Source organism: Pelecanus crispus, chromosome Z (genome assembly GCF_030463565.1).
Source record: "Pelecanus crispus isolate bPelCri1 chromosome Z, bPelCri1.pri, whole genome shotgun sequence".
Taxonomy (NCBI): Eukaryota; Metazoa; Chordata; class Aves; order Pelecaniformes; family Pelecanidae; genus Pelecanus; species Pelecanus crispus.
Window position 1 is genome coordinate 6,433,156 of NC_134676.1, and position 23,978 is coordinate 6,457,133.

The following is a 23,978-nucleotide window of genomic DNA, read 5'->3' on the forward strand; positions in this document are numbered from 1 at the left end:
CTAAAAGGTATTTCCATAGGAAAAAAGATGTTTGGTTTTATTTGAAATAGACCTTAAATTCTAATTAAAAAAACATGGAAGTAAAGGATGCTTTGAAAAATAGCCTAAGTAAGAATTAGGGTTTGGTTTTCAAATTAAATTTTGTAAACTTTTTGTCCCAAAGATTGAATGATATGCATACAAACGAGAAATGCAGCACAGACTAGCCAACTCAATATTTGTAAAATGATGGTATTATAAAGACTGTCCTGAGGTGGTACTGAGCTATTGAAGGATTCCCAAAACACAGTCAAGGTCCTGGAAGAAGTGCGTTTTTCATCTGATGTGTATCAGGGGCTTGGCTGGTTGCCAGTATTCAAGAATCCTTTATGGTCTGTAGTTAATAAGAAGAACATAAATTCCACCGATCTCTTTGTTGGCCTCTGTCTAACATGGTATTTGTGTACTTCTTCCTATTAAAGATCCATTATTGTATCAGCCTTTTCCTTTTGTTATATTGTCAAGGTCCCTCTACAGCAGCTACAGCAAAACTAAGGAGGATAAATTTTTCAGTCTAGCCCTCTTCATGAATAACTGTGGGTATGTCTTCCAGGCACATTAGTATCCACAGACATCAAAAACTACCAAAAACTGTCTCATGGGCACATACAGAATTCTCTGTTCCTCTCCTAACTTCAGTCTGACACAGGTGTTCTGATCCTCAGAGCTTTTGTGTCAGAACTCTGAACCTGATCTTATGGAAGGAAAAAGTATCTGGGACTTGACACTTGACCAGATGTGGCTCCCATTCAAGTTATTTTCATCAGAAAAATTTTTTTTTTTTACTACTTTGTTCTCACAGGCAGCAAATTAAATGACTTCTCAACAATACCATTCTTACCTTTTGGAGCACTGGAACAACATTACCACTAAGAAAATGGTAAAATTTTACACTGCTTTGAATGCATGCTGCAAAATAATGTTCATAGAATCATAGAATCACAGAATGCTTTGGGTTGGAAGGGACCTTTAGAGGCCATCCAGCCCAACCCCCTGCAGTGAGCAGGGACAGCTTTAACCAGATCAGGGTGCTCAGAGCCCCGTCCAACCTGGCCTGGGATGTTGCCAGGGATGGGGCCTCCACCGCCTCTCTGGGCAACCTGTGCCAGTGCTTCACCACCCTCACTGTCAAAAACTTCTTTCTAATGTCTAGTCTAAATCTATTCTTCTTCAGTTTAAATCCATTATTCCTTGTCCTGTCACAACAGGCCTTGCTAAAAAGATTCTCCCCATCTTTCCTGTAGGCCCCCTTTAAGTACTGGAAGGTCGCAATAAGGTCTCCTTGCAGCCTTCTCTTCTCCAGGCTGAACAACCCCAACTCTTTCAGCCTGGCCTCACAGGAGAGGTGCTCCAGCCATCGGATCATTTTGGTGGCCCTCTTCTGGACCCGCTCCAGCAGGTCCATGTCCTTCTTGTGCTGAGGGCCCCAGAGCTGGACGCAGTGCCCCAGGTGAGGTCTCACCAGAGCAGAGCAGAGGGGCAGAATCCCCTCCCTCGACCTGCTGCCCACGCTGCTGGTGATGCAGCCCAGGTTATGGTTGGTTTTCTGGGCTGCAAGCGCACATTGCCGGCTCATGTCCAGCTTTTCATCCACCAGTACCCCCAAGTCCTTCTCTGCAGGGCTGCTCTCAATCTCTTCATCCCCCAACCTGTACTGATACCAGGGGTTGCCCCATCCCAGGTGCAGGACCTTGCACTTGGCCTTGTTGAACCTCATGTTGTAGGGTAGCTTTTTAAGTCTTGTTTTAAAATACTCTGTTTAAAGTTACATCGTCCATATATATTTTATTATGTATGAGGGTTTTTATACATAAATATATATGTATACATTTGACTCCAAATTTAAAAAAAACATCAGAAGGAAAATGTCTTAGTAGACATTTGTGGACATAATAAGGTGGAATTTGGGAGATAGATGTATTTGTTAGTATTTGAATTTCACTTGTCACCGAGATTAATACATAAGATACATTTATTTTGGACAGAGATATATGGTTCATCATCTTAAAACTCGGAGCTCAGTTGCTTAAAGGAATTTGGGTATGCACCTAGCCATGAGACACTTTCCCATCACTGAGTAAAGATGAATCAGGGAAAGCACTACCACCAAGATTTTTCTATTCTTTCATAAAGTGATTGTATTTCCACATAGCTATAGCTGAAAGTACTAACAGACTGCTTAGAGTTGGATTGGGTACTTCGGGAAAAGAAACGTAAACTACCTTTGGTAAACACAGAGAAATAGTGGGACTTAATTTGAATTATTAGTTTTTGAATAATTTGAATAATTTGAATTATTAATTAATTAGCTTGTGTCGGCAGCATGCCTACATGGATACTTGTTGATTCTATGGTTTCAGTAACCAATTTAGATAACTTCTTAAACTTTACAGGACTCGTCCCATTTATGAGCTTTCTAAGTTGAAGACAAACATAAGGTGATTCAGCTTTCTTTAAACCCTCTAAGTCCCGTCTGCAGGCTTTATTGACTGTGGCCTTTTGAGATGATCCTCAATACAGAATTTGAAAAATATGTTTTCCTTGTCAAGAGAAATCTGTTCTCCTAAGAGAAGAAAATATTTGATTATGCAGTCTTTGTTGAAAGCACTTCACAGAAATATGAAAGATTTTATCTAGCTAACCACTCTTTACTGTTTTATCTCTTTTTTAATAACATAGTCACAAATAACAGATTTAGGCTTTTCTTTGTCATTTCCCAGAGCTTTGGTAATGATGACATGTCACTGAAGCAGGGCTAATTTGGTTTTTTTTTTTTTTTTTGCCTCCCTTCAGGCTATATTTTTACCGATTTTATAGGAACACCAGTGAATACTTAATCAAAATACTGTCTTTGCTGAGCAGACAGAAGGATCTCTGTGGGTATCTGAAGAGCCTACTTTTGGTGATCTCAGTATGCTGCTGAGAGCTGCAAGAAAGACATCCCCTGGTGAATTTAACCCCTTAATCAGTTCAGTATTTTAATTTTCAGAGCCATCTCATGTCTTTATCCTTCTTCTTCCAGATTGCAAAGAGTTTTATTTTCTTTATAGAGCAATGAAAACCACACCTGATACGAAAACTGTTATGAAATAGAAGATTAATAGGTCACCTGACACACAATATTATCTTGGATGATTCTTTACCAAATTTTAGTCCAGTAAGGGTTATTAAGTAATTCCAATGCAAAGAACTGGGATCCTGATTTTGCACCAGTTTTCTGAATGAATTTTTTTTTGCCTAAGCTGAGCTTTTTAAAGTTAAACAGTTAGATACAATGAACTCTACAGTGATGGATTTTTTCACTCATGGTTATTTAACATTATAAAATTACTGCACTGCTTTGCTTTTTGTGTCATAGAGAGGTTAGATTAGCTCTTTTCCTAACATGCAAACCTATTGATCTTACAATATTTTCTAAGAATAGCAACTTTAAACTGATTAACAGACTAACTAGTGACAGACTTCAGTGTCTAGTGTCTTTGGCAGAAGCAGATCTTGAAACGCAGTGGAAGTCACAAGTGGAATATTTCTAGTCTTTTACAGCACAACTCTGTAAGAACTTTCCAAATAAATGAGTTTACTTACTTATCTAGTTCATAATCCACTTGCTAGAGCTCAAATGCAAGAAGTTGTCTCAGATTTGTAAAACATGGTGATATCTTTCATGCAGGATTCCTAGTGTTTTCAGTGCTATTTTTACATATGAAACTGGTCCCTTTAAACAGATTGGAACCGATCAAAATAGGTAGGTTTGTCAGAATTCAAACACAGGTATGAACAGAATGACAACAGAAAATTTTAGTCAAGAAGATATTGTACTACTACTTCTGGAAACAACAGTATAGATATATATATATCAATTTTCTGTAATTTCTTGTAATCCTTTATTCAGCCCATTACGTAGCTGAGTCCAAGCCTCTCTTACTCTAAGCTCGCTAAATGTTCCTCTAGTCAGCATAGGAAACAATATGTCCAGTGGGAGATTTAGCTAACCAAAAGTCTGAATTTTCTTGAAAAGATCTTTCACTGATAATTTGAAAGGAACTGACTCTGTTTTTCTTATTGTTGGTACAGTTGTTCAGTTTAATTATGCACTTAGAAGATTATTGTTAATTGCAACAGGTTTAAGAACTGCAAAAGTACTCACTTCTGTTTAACCAACAGAATACCAATAAACAATTTGATTTCTAGAATAAAACTAGTTCAACATGGAAAATAATCAATGCTACTATGAAAGTCTAGGTCAGAAAAATTCAGATTTGTCCTGTTTGGTGTTTCCCTGATGAAGCTGAAGCTAGTCTCTGTAGATATACTCATTATGGACAGCAAAGTGGAAGCATCTGAATGACTGATAGCAGATCAAATTCAAGAGTCTCTCTACTGATTTTTTTTTTTTAACTGATACACCATTTGACATGGTTCAGTGTTAAAATTCACATGCTTGAAGTGAAGTTCAGGAAACTGTTTTTGAGTGCATTATAGAATCACAGAATCACAGAGTGCTTTGGGTGGGAAGGGACCTTTAGAGGCCACCCAGCCCAACCCCTGCAGTGAGCAGGGACAGCTTTAACCAGATCAGGGTGCTCAGAGCCCCGTCCAACCTGGCCTGGGATGTTCCCAGGGATGGGGCATCTCCCACCTCTCTGGGTAACCTGTGCCAGTGCTTCACCACACTCACTGTAAAAAGTTTCTTCCCTATATCTAGTCTAAATCTATTCTTGTTTAGTTTAGAACCATTACTCCTTGTCCTGTCACAACAGGCCTTGCTAAAAAGGTTGTCTTCATCCTTCCTATAGGCCCCCTTTCAGTACCGGAAGGCTGCAGTAAATAATCGTCATTTATAAACATCTTCAAGGTTGCAGTCAAAATGAGAAAATCTTCTTTTTTGTAACAATCAAAATTGAAAGAATCTTCTTTTTCCAGAAACCAATACGACAAAGATGACTTGAAAAAGAAGAGAGTAGGAAAAAGCTAAAAATCAGAAACTGACACAATCCCAGTAGATTGTGATTTGTCACTGAGAGCATTCAAATACAGAGTAGAAAATACCCCAAATTTTACATCTGTTACTGTTGATTGCCTGTGTTTACTGTAACTATTCTAAGCTTGAAATGCACCAGTAGTAGGTGTAAATCCATATTACATGAAGTCTTGAAACAATAATGTGGCCAGATTTGGGAAGCACACTTCAAAACAGGCAGTAGAGAGTCTTTTGGGAACACAAGAAGCATAAAAGGTTAATAAATAACCTATGAAGGAGGACTGATAGAGGCATGTAAGAATGCGAAGAGACAGGAAGGCTGAGAAGAACAACATTCCCTATATTTATCTTGTGCATTTGATTCACTAGATCACTATTTAAATATGTGTTACGTGTGTTCACTGTGCCTTTTCTTAATAGCTGTAGCAGTTAGGATGAGAAGTGATAGTCTTATTGTGTAATAAAGGACATTCAGGTTTCAAAGACATTTCTAATAGGATAGTAAGGCAATTTATTTCAGCATTTGAGAAACTGGAATTTCTCTCTCTGGAATACATTAAAGTAAGGTTAAGAAAATATTGTTCAAATTGCTTAAACAGATTTGTGAAGTGGGGCAGGGATGAAAAAGACGGCCTCTTCAGAGCTCTTCTAACCTTACCTTTATAGTATTTCATATTGTATCTGTGCTTATAATTTTCCTTCCTAGCAAAAGCACTGGAATGTGAATGAGTTTAGAATAAACATATATTCGTGCTCACAGAGAACATGTTTATGTGGAGTTAAGGCTTTGAGATCTTGAAGATTTGCACATTCTGAATATCAGTGTTGCATTTGAAAGTGTAAAAGTCTTATCTATAAATGTAATTAAAATTCAACAGAAATCCATAAATGACCTGCAATCATTAGTACTTCTTGACAGTAAGATCATAAATCATTTGTGAAGCCTTATTGGAAACCCAGAGAAAATAGCTTTTCCCTTTGACATGCTCTAAGACATGACCTTCAGTGTTTCTGTTCTATAAGTTAGTAGTCACTTGGAAGAACTTTTAAAGTTAACACTACTTGAGTGTTCTCAAGTATGTGATGAACTGCCTCTATTTTTCAAACCTTTGTACAGTAAGTACAATATTAGTTGCATTGTTTGACCTGTTTGATAAGCAAAGGGAAGGTATTGCTTATGGCAAACCTCCTTTCTTTGACAAGACGAAAACCACAATGCTCCTTTACTCTATGGACTCTGAAGTTGTTTCACATTTTCTGTTAATAGTCTCATATCTTTTCTCCTTTCATTTGCTTTTGCCACGTAATGCACTAATAAGGCTTAGAATCATAGAATCATAGAACTGTTTGGGTTGGAAAAGACCTTTAAGATCATCAAGTCCAACCATTTACCTAACACTACCAAGTCCACCACTAAACCAATTAAGGACAGAGTAACAATTTCATGTTTCCTGGCTTGGTGGCTGGATTAGTTTTTAAAGAAAGTAAAAACTAGGAATCATTAAGGTTGGAAAGGATCTCTAAGATCATCAGTCCAACCATCAACCCAACACCACCATGCCCACTAAACCATGTCCCAGAGTGCCACGTCTGCCTGTTTTTTGAACACTTCCAGGGATGGGGACTCCACCACCTCTCTGGGCAGCCTGTTCCAATGCTTGACTACGTCTTTCCGTGAAGAAATATTTCCTGATATCCAATCTAAACCTCCCCTGACACAGCTTGAGATTAAAGTGTATTGCAGCAGAGGCAGGGGAGAGTATGTTGTCTGACACTGGGGACAGAAATAAGAACTTCAGAACCAAAGGCATTTGTCTCAACAGCTTGAGCTGAAGAGCAAGCTTCAAGGTGGGAGGTTGTCAAGTGTCCCATCAAGTATACTATGTGTGACACACCGAGTCATCCTACAGACGAGTAATTTAGAGACTAGAAAAAGGATGGGGATTACCTAAGGAACTCAGGGTGCCTGTGGCAGATGGGTGACTGAGATACTGCGTATTTGTAGTAGGAATCTGAATTAAAAAAATGCAGAGCTACTTCTGTAGGTTGTTGGAGGTCCCTTAGCAATACAATTCAGAGGTGCTCAGCATATTTAAGAATTAATGTTGAATCTATTAATGTAAAATTTAAGTTTAAAATTTGTGAAGTCCCCTAGCAATTACTTTATTATGCCAGCTTTACTCAGAATTGATCAAGTTAAGCTAGTGTGCCAAATGCATTTTTTCTCAGGAGCAGATTGGATCAGTTCTCCTGTGCTCTGCAATGATTTCTACATTAGCACTCTTTCTTGTCATAGCAGCACTTCAGTAATTCAGCAAGGTGGGCTTATATGCCTTTTTATGAAGGATGCTTTTTACATTTCCTCTCTCTGCTGTGCCTAATACGTAAACATGAGGGACAAAAGAGTGGTCAGTGTTTCTATAATAACATGGCCCCCAGTGGGCTCATACATATTCGCTTATTATTAAATGGTTCACATGCCTTTAAACTCATCACTTACTGGAGCACAAATCAGTCAAGATTTGCATTTTGCTTGCTATTCAAGATTTTAAACTCATGAGCTCTCTGCCTAATGACAAGAATATTTATCCAGGTTAATTGATAAAATCTGCTTAACATAAAGTGCTCTAGGAAACATTTAAATGTTGTATTAACATCTCATTATTTTATTCAACACCCCCAGAGCAACTGCAGATGTAGGATGAATGGAATGTGTTTTCTAATGGCATTTTCTCTAGAAAAAGCTCATCTACTTCTCTTCTAACACACCTATCTGTACATTGTCTTTTGCTTAAGCATCCTTAAAGATCTAAGCATACAGCTATTTCAATATTAACCATCAAAATACGAATTCAAACAAAGCGGTTGTTAGATTTTGGGTACTGAATGCTTTCAGTTGATTGCTGTATTTTAGAATGAGTTTGAATAGCAAATTAAAAAAATAGAAGAAAAATCAGCAGATTTGCTGTATGGTTATAAGCAATATGTAAACAACAATAGAGTCTGAATTTGTTAAATAAATGATTCATTACAGACTAGTACCCCAAGCTTTTTTCCAACACCTTTGCTGTTGCTCTCGTTTGCCTGTGGACACTTTTCTATGAATTTACCTCATGATAAATATGCCCTTAAAGCAGGGAAACAGAGATAAAATAGAGGGTTGGAACTTCTTGGAATAAGTCACTCATTGTATAAACTCTAGTATCTCAGGTTCAATTGTTGTATTTTGGACTGTTTCCTCCTGTTGTCCATAAAGCATTTACACTGGTGATTTTTTTCCTATATTGTTAAGTGTTTCAAGCTGAGTCATTTCAAATCATCTCAGTATTCATTTTGTTAGCGGGAGACTGAAAGCAAAACCTTGTACTTTTCTGCTCAGGTGGGAGAAGGAAGACTAATTGATGTTCTCATAAATGGGAGTGAAGCTAAATACTTGTCCTCCACCACTGAACTGAATGAAATTAGGGCGGAGTAAAGTGTTCATCAGTAGGAAGTTATGAGGAAAACCAATTAGAACAAGTCCTGCATTATAAATAGGAATGCGGTATCACCTTTTTAGGCTCTGGACAAGTCTCTGTGAAAGTTAGGAGGATATGTTTGTCCAAGTGTTTATATAATGTAATAATACTATTAACTGTTGAAGTTTAATAAACTTGAATCTTTATCTTTAAGGCAGGCATTTTAAACGGTTAATCCTCAACCAATAGATAAAAATATTCAATTCCACTCTTTCAGATATAAAAATGCTGTCTTCATTTTTCTAGATTTTCTTAAAAGATGAAGAACTGGCTTTCCATTTAGTTCTGTCTTACTCTGCTTCCTGCACTAGCATAATTCCCTTTTCTAGCCACTTCCATTGCTTGTATTCCTTCTGCAATTTCCAGCTGCAAACAAAAGAAAAAAAAAATGACTTGCTACTTCTCTCTGGCAAACACCACCAACACCGGGAAAAAAAATCTGACTTATCTACTATGTATACATAATTTTCACTAATATTTTTTTGAATATTTTGCCTAGCTTGTCTTTTGAGTCACGCCCACAACCACTCGGTTTCCTGAATTTTAAAGTCAGCCAAACATCACTGCCAGCTATGGGGTTAAAAGCTCCTGAGGGGGAGGTTGCTGTGTTGATGGGAGATCAGCAGGAAAACCCAGCTGTTCTAAGCAGTGCTTTTGGTATCGTTGTTAGTTTTATCTCATATGTCAATACTGAATGCTTGATGGTTTTAGTGAAAATGGAATTCTAATCATAACAGGGTCTTACTGACCTACCTGTCTCTTTCTCCTGAAGTTCAATATTTAGACATCACATTATTATATTCAGAATTTCCTGCTTAAGTCTTATTTTATGCTCTGAGGACCAAATCCTGCTGAATTCTGAGGTTTGCATCCAGGCACCAATAAAGCCACCCAGCCCTGGCAGTACAAAGCTGCTCGCAGCATGGTGATTACAGAAGTCCTGTAGCAGATCCTGATTCTGGAGGAGTTCTCAGAACACAGAGGCTCTCCTTCTGTTCCCTCTGTCTGTGTCGCTGCAAACAGACCATCATACTGTTGTTCTTCAGTGTTTTCTCAGGATCTGCTGGTATAGTACTTCGTAAGCAAGAGGTGGTGACTTTAATAGTCCACTCTTATAAGTACTTTGGTTTTGAATCCAGCTGCTGTCTCTTTCATCTGATGTTTCCTAATTCTTTTTTATGAGGAGGGAAAATGAGTATTTGTGTTCTGTTCACCTTTTCCATTCCAATTATAATTCTATTTTCATACCTGCCTATCTTTTTAATCATGTATTTTCTTAGTCCATTAAACTATCTTTCATACATGTGCTTTTCTATACCTTTTCCTCTCCTCCCTAATTTTCTTTAAATCATGTCCTTGATCAGGCTATGAGTTTTTGATTGTTTGTTTTCTGTTTTTTTTTTTCCTTTTCCTTTCAACTTTTAATTCTGTATTCCTGTGTAATGCCATATGTTTGCTCTCTGTGAAATAATTGGAGGAGTGGACAGATGAAGATGTCTGACTTCCAAGATGGATTACTTTACTAGTCGCCTCTCCTGCTTCCATTTCCCTGTCTCCTTAGTAGTTGCACGTGTCATGAAAGCCCAACACTTTTCAAAGGAGAGCAAGTTTTTCTTTCCACCCCTTTTGCAGTAGATGCTTTTTGGTCCTCCAAAATATTGCATAACAGTTAAAGCTGGGCAAGTACCTTATTATTTAACACATCTTTAAATATACTAGATCTGTTAAGGACATCATAAGAAATCAATGATGAGCTGCAGTCTTTTGTTGTAAGTTTTCACTGAATAATTCTAATGGGATATTTTCACACTGGATGTCATTCACAAACTTTTTGCTTTGTTCTTTTCTTATTTATTTGGGCTGACCAGGTTGGTTGGATAAATCACTTGATACTAGTATGAAATATTTATAACAATTTGTTTTTCTTCTTTGCTTACATGGATATTTTCTGGATGAATAGATCTTCCCCCCTCCCTTCAGTTCCAATCCCCTTCAGAAATTCTGTACGTGGGAAAAAAAAAAAAAAACCAAAAAACACCAAAACCAACAAAGAAAGCATTTTTTTCAAAATACCTGGTTTATTTCTACAAATAATTGATGTAAACTGAACTAAAAGGGAATTGATCTGTGAACAAACCTAACCTTAGAAAACTTCTTTGCTTTGCAGTAAGTGTCACAAAGAACAGAGACTCTTAAAAGTTGTTTCTTATTTCAGTGCTAATAATATTAAGTGTAAATCTAGCAAACATGATGAACATAGGATGAATATTTAACTCCAAGGTGGCAAGGAAGTTGTCTGGTCTGTTTCATTATTGTTTAAGATTCAAGCAAGTGCTACATGGAATAACAAGCATCATCATTAAGAAATTTGATCCATTTTCTTTTTCTGGAGGTTCTGCTCAAATTAATTCCAGTGACACAGCAACACCCAGAGGTACCAGGGCTCTTGAGCCTCACAAAACTGCTTCTGTCCAGGAAGAGAAACACAGAGAATGCTACAGAGCTGGGAGGGGGCAGAGAGAGATTTTTATTGGAAGCTGTTAAAGTGGTTGCTATGAGACCTTCTCCAGCTAACACAGGCAGAGCAGCGAGTGTGAGGCTGATAAATCGTACCTCTTGTATTATACCTTTTCCTTTCTGCTTTTCTTTTCCTAACACAGCTTTTATAGTTGTTTAAGATCAGAGAAAGCACCTGCCGGTTGCTTTTTCTTCCCTTTTGCTTCCTTCTTCTGCCTCGTGCAAGATGGAGCTAGAAAATGAAATGATCAGCTCCTCCAGCAATTCTTCAGCAGGCTCCAGAGAGTACAAGGTGGTGATGCTAGGAGCAGGGGGAGTTGGCAAAAGCGGTAAGTTTGAGCAACAGCATTTTTGGGGAGAAGGGGTGAATGGGGAGTGTAAAGTTTACAGAAGAAGAACGCTGTTTAATGAGGGGTTTCATTCCTCTTTCTCTGGCACATGGCTTGGATAAAAGACTACAATTCACGATCGGGGCAGTGAGTCAGCTTAATTTGTTACAGACTGAAATGTTATAAGCCTTTTTCATTGGCTGCTTTTGTAAAACTAACTTTGACTTCATTGCATATGAGGAGAGAGTGGTTATCTTGCTGCTGTTAGTGTCACAGCAAGCGGTCATGTCGCTCTGACACTTGGTGAGGGGTGCTTGTTTGCTGGGTAGCGTGCCTGTAACTTGTTGGCCTGCCGGTCCTCATGCCCAGGCAGGGCTGGAACTGACGGCAGAGTCAGCTGTACAGTGCAAAGTGTGGAGGATGCCTACGGTGACTCTCTTTTCTTTCCCACATCTTCTTTTGACTTTTTTTTGCTGAGTGTCATTATGGCTCAGTCTCCTCTCCTGTCCGGACAGTTACAGAATGCATGTCTGAATCGCACTCCAGGCGATAAGGTAGATTTGCAGCATATTTTAATATCACTGTCCAGTGCTGGCAAGTGTATGACAATGGTATCTCTTCAGAGGATTTATTATTTTCTCTGGACAATGTTTTCTTTTTCACAGATATTATCACCTTTGATTTATTTTCACTGACACTAGCATTCTCTAATCCTAAAAAGACTTTGCTGAACATACGGTGTTTGTCTCTGAAGCCAGTAAATTGAGCTGGCCACACAACAAGCATTTGATTACATCTTCTGGAAATTCAAAAGAAAAAAGAAGAAAAAAACACCACCAACAAAAAAAATAATATATCCAGGCTAGATTCCAAACAAATTTCAGGATAAACAAGCTGTTACCCTAAACTGTAATAAAATAAGTTTTATTTCCTAGTCAAACAACAAGACAAGATATAGATGCAAAAAATTAAATATTGGGAGTGGATATAGTTTCCTCTCTGTATCCATACTGTCTGTTTTCTTGTTAGGTTTAGCTTTAACTTCAGTGGCACATCTATCAGTGAAAGCTATTTCCCATCAGTATTGCTTAACCAAGCAAACAATTCTTGCACAGATGTTATGCTATGATCACTATATAAAATGAGAGAGAAGAAAATATTGCTTATCTCCAAGTAACTTTCTGCAGTTTGAAATTCTGTTTTCCATGGTAAAGCAGATATCCAGGATGTGTCAACTGGAACTTTCAGCAAAATGTCACTTCTCTTTTTTTTTTCTTTCTTTTCTTTTTTTTTTCTGAGTGCATCCAAAAGATGGCAGCAATTTTTCCCAAATATATTATTGTAAGAACAATGTCATTTTGAAGACTCATTCACCAAAACAAAAGATATTGCAAACTATACCATATTCATAGTATAACTGAATCACAAGAGCCAAATTTTATATACACACTGAGGAAATTTTAGAGTTCCCATTTACTGTTAGATAAGAGTTTTAAAGCACACATGAAGTTTATTCAAGTCTCCTTGTTCAGACAAAATTAGCTGTTGATTTCATGAGAATAAAGCCTTCAAATATGTGGATTACACAAGGTAATATATCTCTAAAACTGAGGACCACATAATTATTCAAGAAGAATTGGGCGTCTGTGTGGTGTAGAGAAATGAAAATAAGATGAAGTGGATAGTTATGACTTTCAGTGGGATTAATGAAAACTTCTGTTGTTTTCATAATGTGCAACTTCTAGGGGAAAGAACAGCAACTGAGAATTAAGAGTCTAGAAGAAAAGAGGTGGGCAGTTCATTTACTGGCTATGAACTTCTAATGTGGAATGGGTGTGAAATATTTCAGTAGAATCCTGAGATAATCCAGCTGATACAATTCTGATAGAGAGAAGGAAAAACTGATGTCCTTCCATAAATCATTAATTCATTCTGACTGCTGTAGAAGCAGGATTAATTTACAAAGGAGTAAAAGCAGAAAAAAGCCTGAATGACTACTTGCATTCTTCAAGAGGAGCTCTGCTCTCCCCTAATGACCTAGATTCACTCTGTCCAGGAAATTAAGAATTTAACCATAAAAAAGGGCAGGGTAGAATAAGGTTGAGAGATTAAAAAAAAGTTCAATTTCCAACTTAGAGTTTGACAGATAAGTGATATATGGGATGATGTATTGATAATATATTGGCTTCTTTCCCCATCTTTTCTCTCCACCTTTGGTTTTTAAGTCATGGTAAAAGCAGTAACAGCTGGGGTTAAGTTGCTGAGTGGGAAACCTCTTTTGGATGAAAGCGTTTCTGTTCCTCATTTGGTTCAGTATTACATAATTCAGGTTTGGAAAGAATTTTCCTTAAGAACCACAGAAACATTAGAACATTTCTTTCTGCCCTGGACAGAGTTCACTTCTAGGGATCCCCTGGACATTTTAATCTTCTCTTTCCTACCCGCTTCTGCTCTCTTACTGTGCCATTTCATACTGTACATATGGATGTTTTTGCATTGAAAATTGCACACTCATTACAAGGGGCTGAGGCTGGTGGTTGTATGTGTGGACAGGGAGGAATGGGGAAGAGGACACCAACAACGGATGTGTTTTTGACTTTGGTGTTTGTAGAATATTTGCTTTCAGTTGTCAGGCTTGCCTCTTCACTTCTGTGTTCCAAGATGGCAGAAAATCCAGGAGGACAGCCAACCTCCTGTTATTTGGGTTATTCAGTGTCGTAGACGTTTTACAAGAATTGGTAATAGAAGATAAACTCAGCACATCCAAATATGTTACCTACCACATTAAAAGTAATGATGTATAAACTGCAAATAGTTTAAGAATTGTCATTTAAGGGTCTTCAGATCTCAAAATTGGTGTCAGAAAAGAAAAAAAATCTCTGCCAGTGTTTTATAGGAGGAAAAAACCCACCCCAAACCCCTGAGTTCAGAACAAGCAGCTAATAGTGACTTTTGATTAAAATGTACAAAACTATAACCTGGCAGTGTTAGGTTTATGGTTGGACTTGATCTTAAGGGTTTTTTCCAACCTAAATGGTTCTATGATTCTGTATGTAAATTTTCCTGGGAAGTGATTTCTGTACCAAAATTATAGATTCCCTACAATGATTTATCCCTTCTAAGACTTCTGAAAACAGAACTGTTTTTGTTTTCAGAGCAATATGCTAATTTATTACTATGTGTAGGTTGTGTCTGACATCAAGCACAGCTATACACTCTGCTGTAAATTCAGACCAAAAGTAGGCTAGAACCAGGAAATAAACTGAAATGAAATAAAATAAAAGTAAACTTTCTACTGACTCCCGTTTGATAGTAGTCCATGCTGAAATTACACATTTCTAATGATAATTAAATTTCAATTAAAAAAAAGATTTTGACACTCGTTCTTCTCTGGCTTGATGACAAATCTCAGGTCAGCTCAGTACCGTTGAAACTTACCTCAAGTTGCCTGATGTGGGGTTTAAATCCTAAGAATCTTAGTGGTTTTGAAACCAGTTTTTGCTTACAAATACCTTCAGTGGTCTGTATGTGGACAGTAAACCGGTACTCTCATGGTCCCCAGTCTGATGCAGCTCAGACTTCTGGGTTTAGCTCTATTTTTCAGTATTACAAAACATTTACACAAAAGAGCCTCTAAATCCTGAGTCCATGCATTGTTGGCTTATATTTAGCAAACCAATTACACTAATAACAATAATTAACTGCAGCACATTCTGCAAAACATTAACAATAATTAACTGAGGGGTTGCACACTGACAACCAAAAAGAACAAATCGATGTACCTGTGCAACTGAATAAAATAGAAAACTTCTGTCTAATGAAAAATTGTTATTACCCAGGCATCCTTCAAATGTTGATGAGATTGCACCATAATCTAACTTTTTGTACAACTTCTGGGTTAAATTAAAATGTTATTCTAATTTGTTTTTTTTTTTCCCTAATGCTAGTAAAGTTGATTTATTTAAGGGTGGAGATGCCCTATGGTTATTCCTGCTAATTGGAATTACATGTTTATCCATAGAATGGATGTAACATAGATGCAAAATTAATTTCAGGCTTCCTGTCCTTTGTAAGTTGCATTTCAGATGAGAAGAGGAATTTTTAAACAATTCAAAAATTAATAAATATTTGTTGCTAGTAAATTGGTTTTTTACCTTAGAGAAAATGTACAATTTTCTAGATTAATTTCTCAGACTGATTGCCAGTTTATTTGTTGCCACCTTAAAAAAAATTGAAGGGATTGTCAAATAATTACCCCAAGATTTTTGTAAAGTTAATACATTTTTAGTTTTAATGTACAGGTTTGGAAAACATTTAGATAAATATTTCCAGTCTTCAATCTTACAAAAAAAAATAAAAAAGAGAGGAAGAGAAGGAATTAAGAAAATATTATCTTAGGTTTGGTAGAGGAAGACTATGAAGAAATGTATTTCTCAGCCTAATCTGGTTAAGGGAGGCATGCTTACCCCACTGATTTCCTTCATTTTTTTTGGCAGTGTTGCACATATACCGTATTTCCGCAGATACAGGTGACTCATCCAATTAATTTCAGGTTAACTTGTACAAAGTAAGTTCCAAAATGTGTGAAAACAGCAATGGTTTTTGTGATGTGGGAACTTCTGTACTAGGAATAACATTAAATCCCCAACTTCTTTTTATTTATGTGATCAACTGCCTTTTTTTCTACTAGTTTTACCTCTTATTCTGTCTAGATAGAGCAAATTCTGTGCCTATTCATTTCAAGCATGTCCTCAGAGCAAGATTCCCCAGTAAATATAGCTCCATGGAGTGTGTACTGGAGAACTGGCCCACTCCAGCTGTTTGTTAATCCCATGGAGATAAACTAGCATATGATCCAGGCTACACTGGAAAAGGATGAAGAGCACAGGGAGAAGATTCCACTGGCATCAAAAGAGCTGAGGTTGCAAAGGACCATTTGGGTCTGCTGATGTTCTTACACCATCACAGGGCTCAGTGTTGTAGAACACACTTCATACATTGATCAAACACCTTCTCGGTATGTTTTTTTGGGGGGGGAGTTCATTTTGGTTTGGGCTTTTTTTTCCCCCCGATATGCTCTCAGGTACAGCTGTGCTTCCCTCAATGCCTGGTAAATGACTAAAAGGAAAGAGTCTGGCCTTCTGTTGTCTTCTGAGCCAAACTGATAGTCAGAATGGAGGTGGAGGATTAAGTTGCTGCTCAGTATAAGTCAAGGTGAAAAAAGTAGCCTTTCAAGTGTCTGGGCATGCTGTGGTAATAGTTAAGGCAAACCAAGTTGCTTTTCCTCCCCCAAAGTCAATATAAATATAGCTTTTCCTGTCTAATTTGGTACTGTTTCTCCTGTGACTGCACAAATACCCATCTTTTTTTAACTGGAGTAGGAATTGAGATACCCAATTAATAAAGACACCCGTCTGCATCCCTCTGAAAATAAATGTTTGCTCCCTCATCATCCTCTGTCTGAAAAAAGGTAATTTGGATTTTTTAAGGCCAAATATAAAACCCTGGAAATTTCAGGGAAATAGTTAATTATACTCATTCACATGAAGAATTTTAAAAATGAGGAAGAAGAAAGGACATCTATTTGTTGACCAGAGAAGAACTTCCTTGCTTGGTAATAATTCTGAAAGCATAAGGGTATCGATCAGTCCAAATGACATATAAATTCCCTTGGTCACTTCATAGTACTGACTGTAACCTGCGATCTGGAAGTGTCAGTGCTAGGCTGGGAGAGGAAGAGAGGAGACAGCAGAATACTAACAGTGGTACAGCCCAAAAGATGTAATAATACTTCTTGACAATTATGTATCCATGGAGAAAAAACCCTAACTGAACACTGCAAGCCACCAGCTAAATTTATCACATCTGGGATGCTGTAAACCGAATTACAGTCCTAGTTCTAATGAAGAATTACAAATGTTATACGCATATTGATGGTGGTGTAGGTTGTATTTTCCCCATTAAAAAAAAAAAAAAATTGTAGAGAAGGCCCACCACTGCCAGACAACCACATCCCTGGGTATGGGGAACTTCCAGTTTTTCCCATAAACCAGAGTAAGTGCTGGAGACTTTATAAATGCGGAGTTCTGATATATTTATGATCTTCGATAATAAAACTGTTCTTATATTTCAGTTACCTTCACAGATAGTTTATTGAATTTGTTTCAAGCTTGATTTTGTGTTATTCCAACTTCCAGCCAATTTATCTTATCGCTTCTTTGTTAACAACTTTGAAAAACTCCCTATTCTCTTACTTTCCTATCTGTTAATACCTATAGACAACGATCAGTTCACACCTTGGTCTTCTTTCTCTTCAATACATTGAACATCTGAAACCTCATTTCTAGAAGCTTATTTTCCTGCATTTGGTATCCTTAATTCAAGTGCCTTAATATTTCCACATCATTTTCTGAATATGAATTCCAAAAATTCACATGCTATTCTGTTAGTGGTTTTAGTAGAAGCAACATTGCTTACTGGTTTCCTCTTGACAGTCCTTTTTTGTTCCTCTGAGAATAATGAATACTTTTGTTCAGGTATGCTTCACAAAGGTCACATACAGAGAAGTATCTGCAGTAACGCTCAAGTTACTTGCTCTTTCCCCCAGTGCAATCACCTGTGCTATCACCTCTCTAGTGATGACCTGAATTCTGCATTTCTATATGTGTTAACCTATTTTGGAAGTATTTTGCTGGGTTGTGACCATTCAAGCTGATGATTCAAATAATTCTGGACCCGTTTCCAATATTCTTAATTTATCTTTAGTGTGTTTGTTATCCACTTGAAAGGATAAGACACATTGCTTATGCATTAATTTTCTTGACTATGGGCAGACCTTGTGGCCAGAATTATTTGCCTTGGGGAAATGAGTTAAAGATGTTTTCATTATTCTGCCAGTTCACATAATTCAATGGCTGGAGGGGTGGAGGATTCAATTATGGCTCCTGCATTTAATAGGATGGTTTCTGCATGTGAGATACCAATTGGCTACTGAGAAAGCTGTCTGCAGTTCTGGTTTCTTCAATACCAGAAGCCATCTGATAAATAGGAGAGAGTTCAGAGAAGACCAACAGAGATGATAAAAGGGCTGACACAATATGATTTATGATGACAAATGACTATGACTATATTCAAATAACTCTGTCAACCAGTAGTCCATGACTCTTTATTGTACAACTTGCATATGTATACAGTGATTTAATGTAAATGGGACTGGATGCAGCTGTAATGTGAATGGGTTGATCTATCCATGTGCTTCCATCATAACACCCAGATGATGAATACCCACTTGGATAAGGCTAGCAAGTGGGCTGGTCACTGTCTGTGCCACTTTGGCACAGGGTATAGAGAATTTAAGATATTTGAAGGTAATAAATATCAAGAAAAGAAGACAACTTTTCCAAAATTTGAGGAGGAAAGAGACCAGATTGCTTAATGGGGAGTAATCAGTTAAGTGGTAGAATTAAAACACATAGAGATGTATAGAGATCTTCAGGCCTGACTTCCTTTGGTCAATAAGAGCAGTATATTTCCTTAACTATTTACTTAAAAGTGAGATGGAGAAGACTGTGGAATAGTCTTTGAAAGGAACAGGTTGGTGAAAGATGCATTAGACTAAGTGGTTTATGTTAATTTAAGATAGAATTACACTTTATAGAGATTGAGCATTAATGAGCAAATATACTTGAACAAAAAAAAAGCATTTACAGTCTTCAGTTCTCTTATAGAGGAGGAGGAGGAAGAATACCTCAAAATTATGAAATGTGTTAAAATTCATCAGGACTTGTGGCTGATGTGGCAATAGTAATGTGTATAACCAGCATTTTTCTTTATGTTCAGACTGCTTAAGAGAGATCCTGAGCCTGGTCTCAAGACTGGACTTGCTTGTTCTGTGCAAAAAAGTAATTTATGTTGCCTCACACAAAGCTAAAGTGCATCCTTTAGAGTATAAGGGCTCCTGTATAACTGGAAACATGCTGAGGTGGCATCCTACCAGTAGTGGCCACCTGATGTATGTGTTGGATCGTGGTGCAGATAGAAGGTAAGTAGATCTGTTAGCTCACCGCTTGCAAAAAAACTGTTCTCTGTTGTGCTGATGGAAATGGGATTTACTGATTCGGGAGCTTCATCTAAACCTCTTCTATGTGAACAATGATGTGAAGCGATTAGAGCTCGTGGAAGGTTATATTAATGAATCTGCTTTTCATGGTGTGATTTATTGAAAGAGGGCTTCACTTAGTGAAGATTTCAGTGAGATGTATACTGCTCAGCTTTTCCCATTCATACTGCTTGCTCTTAAGAGATAGGAAATCTTCCGGGCTATTCCTTAACAACAGGAAATGAACTATCAAGGACCCTCCTGGTTTCAACCAAACACAAATCTGCCATTTGAAATGTCCAGATTGAAGTCTCAAATAAGGGAACAAGCACTGTTTCATGACAATGACTGGGCACTGTCGGTATCTTTGCTGTAAACAATCTGTTGAGGCAGCCACAGGAACTGTTTCCCTTCCAAGACATCCCTGCTGCTGAGCTGAGCCATCTGCAGCATTTTCGGCACATGCTATCTGCTAGAATTTGGATGAGATTAAATCCATTAGGGACATTCTTGAAAGCACAATTAGTAAAGATTTTTTTTTTCCTTCTGTTGCTGCCTTCATCTCTTTTCCTTCCATACTTTCCCTTTTATTTCCTTCCATTCCTCTGGTAATCCTTTTCTGCTTTTAATTTGTTCGTTGACTTTAATTAGTCTCCCTTTATGCCTGCAAGCATTTCTAATATTTTTTCCTAGAAGCTAGAAGACTCGTCATGTTCACGCAGCCCCGCTGACAGGTATTGAATGTTACCAAAGCATTGCACAGGGTCCCAGTTTCAGAGGTCTTGCTGTCTTGGGAAGACACTTTGCTGCAAGCTGGAGTGATTTGCTCATGCATTAACCTGCCCACTAACCAGATCCCAGTGGAGACACTGGCTAAAACCACTTTGTTTCAAGTTGTGTGGAGATTATCCAAAAGAAGAGTGTGTGCGTGTGTATAAAAGACTATCTCGGGAGTTGTCAAGTTGGGTTATTGTGATTCTGGCTTCCAAAAGAGGTATGTTTTCAACTCCGTTATGTGTTGTAAAGCAGTGTTTTATCTTTTCACTCAGATAAAACCAAAAAAACTAAACTAGTTATTTCAGGGGACCCAAAGGTGGATCCACAAATGGTTGTAAGATTTAAAAATTAAGTTTATAAACTTTTGCAAAGTAAAAGCTGTAATCAGCTGAGAGACTGAAGTATATAGTTCCTTAGCTTCCACTGACTACAGTTACGAGAAGAGCTGTTGTTTAATTTCTTTCCTTGCAATTGCAGTGAAGTGCTCTGCAGCTTTGTAATTCTGTGATTCTTATCCACTTTCACACGCATAAAATAAAGGAACCCTAGCTGACATTCATATTCTCTGTCATAGAATCATAGAATTGTTTAGGTTGGAAAAGACCTTTAAGATCATCCAGTCCAACCATTAACCTAACACTGACAAGTCCACCACTAAACCAATTAAGGGCAGAGTAGCAATTTCATGTTTCCTGGCTTGGTGGCTGGATTATTTATAATGAAAGTAAAAACTAGGAATCATTAAGATTGGAAAGGACCTCTAAGATCCTCTGATTCCTTTAGTAACTTTACTAGCCTACTACCTGCATGACAGCTTGTTGTGTTATACTGAACTGTTGCCTGCTAAGCAGGATCTGCAGTGTCTTCTCAGAAATGTCTCTAGCAGCTTGCAAAATATGTACCATTGTTTCAGATTTTTACTCAGAATGTCCAAAACCAAACCCAAGTATTGGCAAATCCTACACTGCTTCAAATCAGCAGAGCTCTAGCTTCTTACATTATGCAGAATGCCAGGCAGGATGTAGTTTCCCCTTCTCTAAAATTTTGTCTGGAACTTTCTTAAATAACAATTACATTCCTTTCTCAATTTTAATTAAAAGCAATCATTAGATGTTTTCTACACAGTGAATAATCTTACTTGGGTTGCTTGGTGACAGGGTCATCTGTTCACTCATCACACACAGTATACCAGTGTCTGCTTTGTACAGTATCTGCCACTGCATACAGCCAAAGAACGTATTCCCGGGCCTCTCCTTATGTTTGTAGATATGCTCTAGAGACACTTTATCTCTCTGCTGGGAATAGAGAAGAAAGAGCAATCTATCACAGTAATCAAGTAGCCAGCGTGAGCTGAGCATGAGCTCCAGAAACCTGGTTTCCTATGACTTTCTTTCACTTAGAGCACTTTTCAGTGGATTTTGTGATGTCTAATAATAGCTGTGAATTTGCATCATAGTTTCTTCCTCAGTAGGTACTCTGTTTACTGATCCATTTTTATAAAAGTGAAGGTCAAAAGACCCATTCTTGAAATCTTTACACCATGAAAATTGAACACGATATTTAGAATCTTTTAGGTTGGAAAAGACCTTTAATGTCATGAAGTCCAACCATTAACCTAACACTACCAAGTCCACCACTGAACCAATTTAAGGGTAGAGTAATAATTAATTTCATGTTTCCTGGCTTGGTGGCTGGATTATTTTTTAATGAAAGTAAAACTAGGAATCATTAAGGTTGGAAAGGATCTCTAAGATCATCAGTCCAACCATCGACCCAACACCACCATGCCCACTAAACCATGTCACAGAGTGCCACGTCTGCCCGAGTTTTGAACACTTCCAGGGATGGGGACTCCATCACCTCTCTGGGCAGCCTGTTCCAATGCTTGACCACTCTTTCCATGAAGAATTTTTTCCTAATATCCAATCTAAACCTCCCCTGGTGCAGCTTGAGCCCATTTCCTCTCGTCCTATCGCTAACTACTTGGGAGGAGACCAACACCCACCTCACTACACCCTCCTTTCAGGTAGTTGTAGAGAGCGATCAGGTCTCCCCTCAGCCTCCTCTTCTCCAGGCTAAACACCCCCAGTTCCCTCAGCTGCTCCTCATCAGCCCTGTGCTCCAGACCCTTCACCAGCTTCGTTGCCCTTTTCTGAACACGCTCCAGCACCTCAATATCCTAGTAACTGAAAAGTTATTAAATGTCTGACATAACAACAAATAGTAAATCACATAAGTTTCCACTTTTTTTCAGATAACATGCTCAAAATGACAATTGGCTGTGATATTTGAGGGTGGAGAAGTGGTTAGGAAAAAAGCAAATCAGAAGATACAAGAGAAACAAACTGAGCAGTAGGAGGGGGATACGTAACAGGTGAACAACCAATAATAGAGAAGACGACATTAGAAAAAACAGAGGCATAGGAAAAAGACTGAGAAAACAGAAAACTAGGCAAAGATGAGTGAAAGCAATGGTAAGGGAGTAAAGGGATAGAAGGAAAGGGCAGTAGTTCATACTGCAGAGAACATTGGTTTCAGATGCTGTCTTTTCATTGTGCTTACCCTACTCGATGCTACTTGGCCCATGGTTATGCCCCAACACCTTCTGCAGGTACTGGTGGCCAAAAAGTATACAGAGGTCACCTTAGTGCATCTTTCTCTTACCTCTGTGACTTCTTACCCGTGTTTCTCACACACTGGTTTTCTAGAATAGGAAGCTGGACAGGCAATAGCACAAATCTTCTTGGCAAGGCCCTTTTTGTCCCAACTCTTCAGGTGCTGTAGAAGGTTGCCTCAGCCATGGACAAGGCTGTGTAAATCAAACATTAATATAAATTTCTGGGGTGCTAGGCAAAGCAGTGCTTTTCCTGTGTAGCGTTCTTACAATCATCCAGAACTGAGAGGAATTTGTGGGCCCTAGCTTAGCAATAGCTAGCACCTAGTGAAATCGGTGGGAAGCCCAGCGTTTGTCAGACTCTCCTCTGTTCTTTGAAAAATTAGATCCATCCACACAGCAAAATCTCAAATAAAATAATGAATCACAGTGGTACTAGACATGTATTTCACTCACTACCAGGAAATAAAAGCAAGTTCTGTTTTTCACTGATCTGGGAAAAATGTCAAGTTGCAAAGCAAAAATATATGTATTTCTGTATGTTTGCTCTTATTCTTTGTGACCCAGCTGTTACCTTCGCTCTCATTCCCTAGCTTTTACCGCTCATCACACTTGCCTATAAACAAACAACTACCTCCCTATAATCAAATGTGGACAAATGGTGGTAGGAGGAAAAATCAAAACAAAGTGCCAGTGACTATAAACAGATTTAAATACACATATCATTGAAACATACTCATGTAAGGTTTATTTAAGTGTAAAGTAACACACATTTTCACTCTTTAAGGAAAATAGTTGTTAGTGCCAATGCGTTACTCAAAGAATTACAGAAAGCTCTGCAAAACTCAGTGAGATAATGACTTCTACTGATTGACAGTAACAATATATATAAAGAATAGAATTATTTGGTGATTGAAAGCCTTTATTCCTCAGTGTCGTTTACATAAAAAGAACTATGGGTCAAACTAGTTTGCGAAGCTGCATCGTATGTGTCTAAAACGTTACTGTACCTGCTAGGTGAATATTAGTATATTAAGTTTCACATATTAGTTAAACCGGTTTTGTATGTTGGGATACTCTAGGATGGTGTAATTCAAATACATTA

The 23,978-nt window shown here is 37.9% G+C and overlaps 1 protein-coding gene across 1 annotated transcript in view; it reads left to right on the forward strand.

Moving 5' to 3' along the window:
* The first annotated feature begins 11,281 nt into the window (after nucleotides 1–11,281).
* Nucleotides 11,282–23,978, forward strand: part of RIT2 (Ras like without CAAX 2) — a 184,260-nt gene continuing 171,563 nt past the window's right edge. The window contains exon 1 of the mRNA XM_075726826.1: nucleotides 11,282–11,384. Coding sequence (XP_075582941.1) covers nucleotides 11,282–11,384 — 103 coding nt within the window. The remainder of the gene's footprint in view (nucleotides 11,385–23,978) is intronic.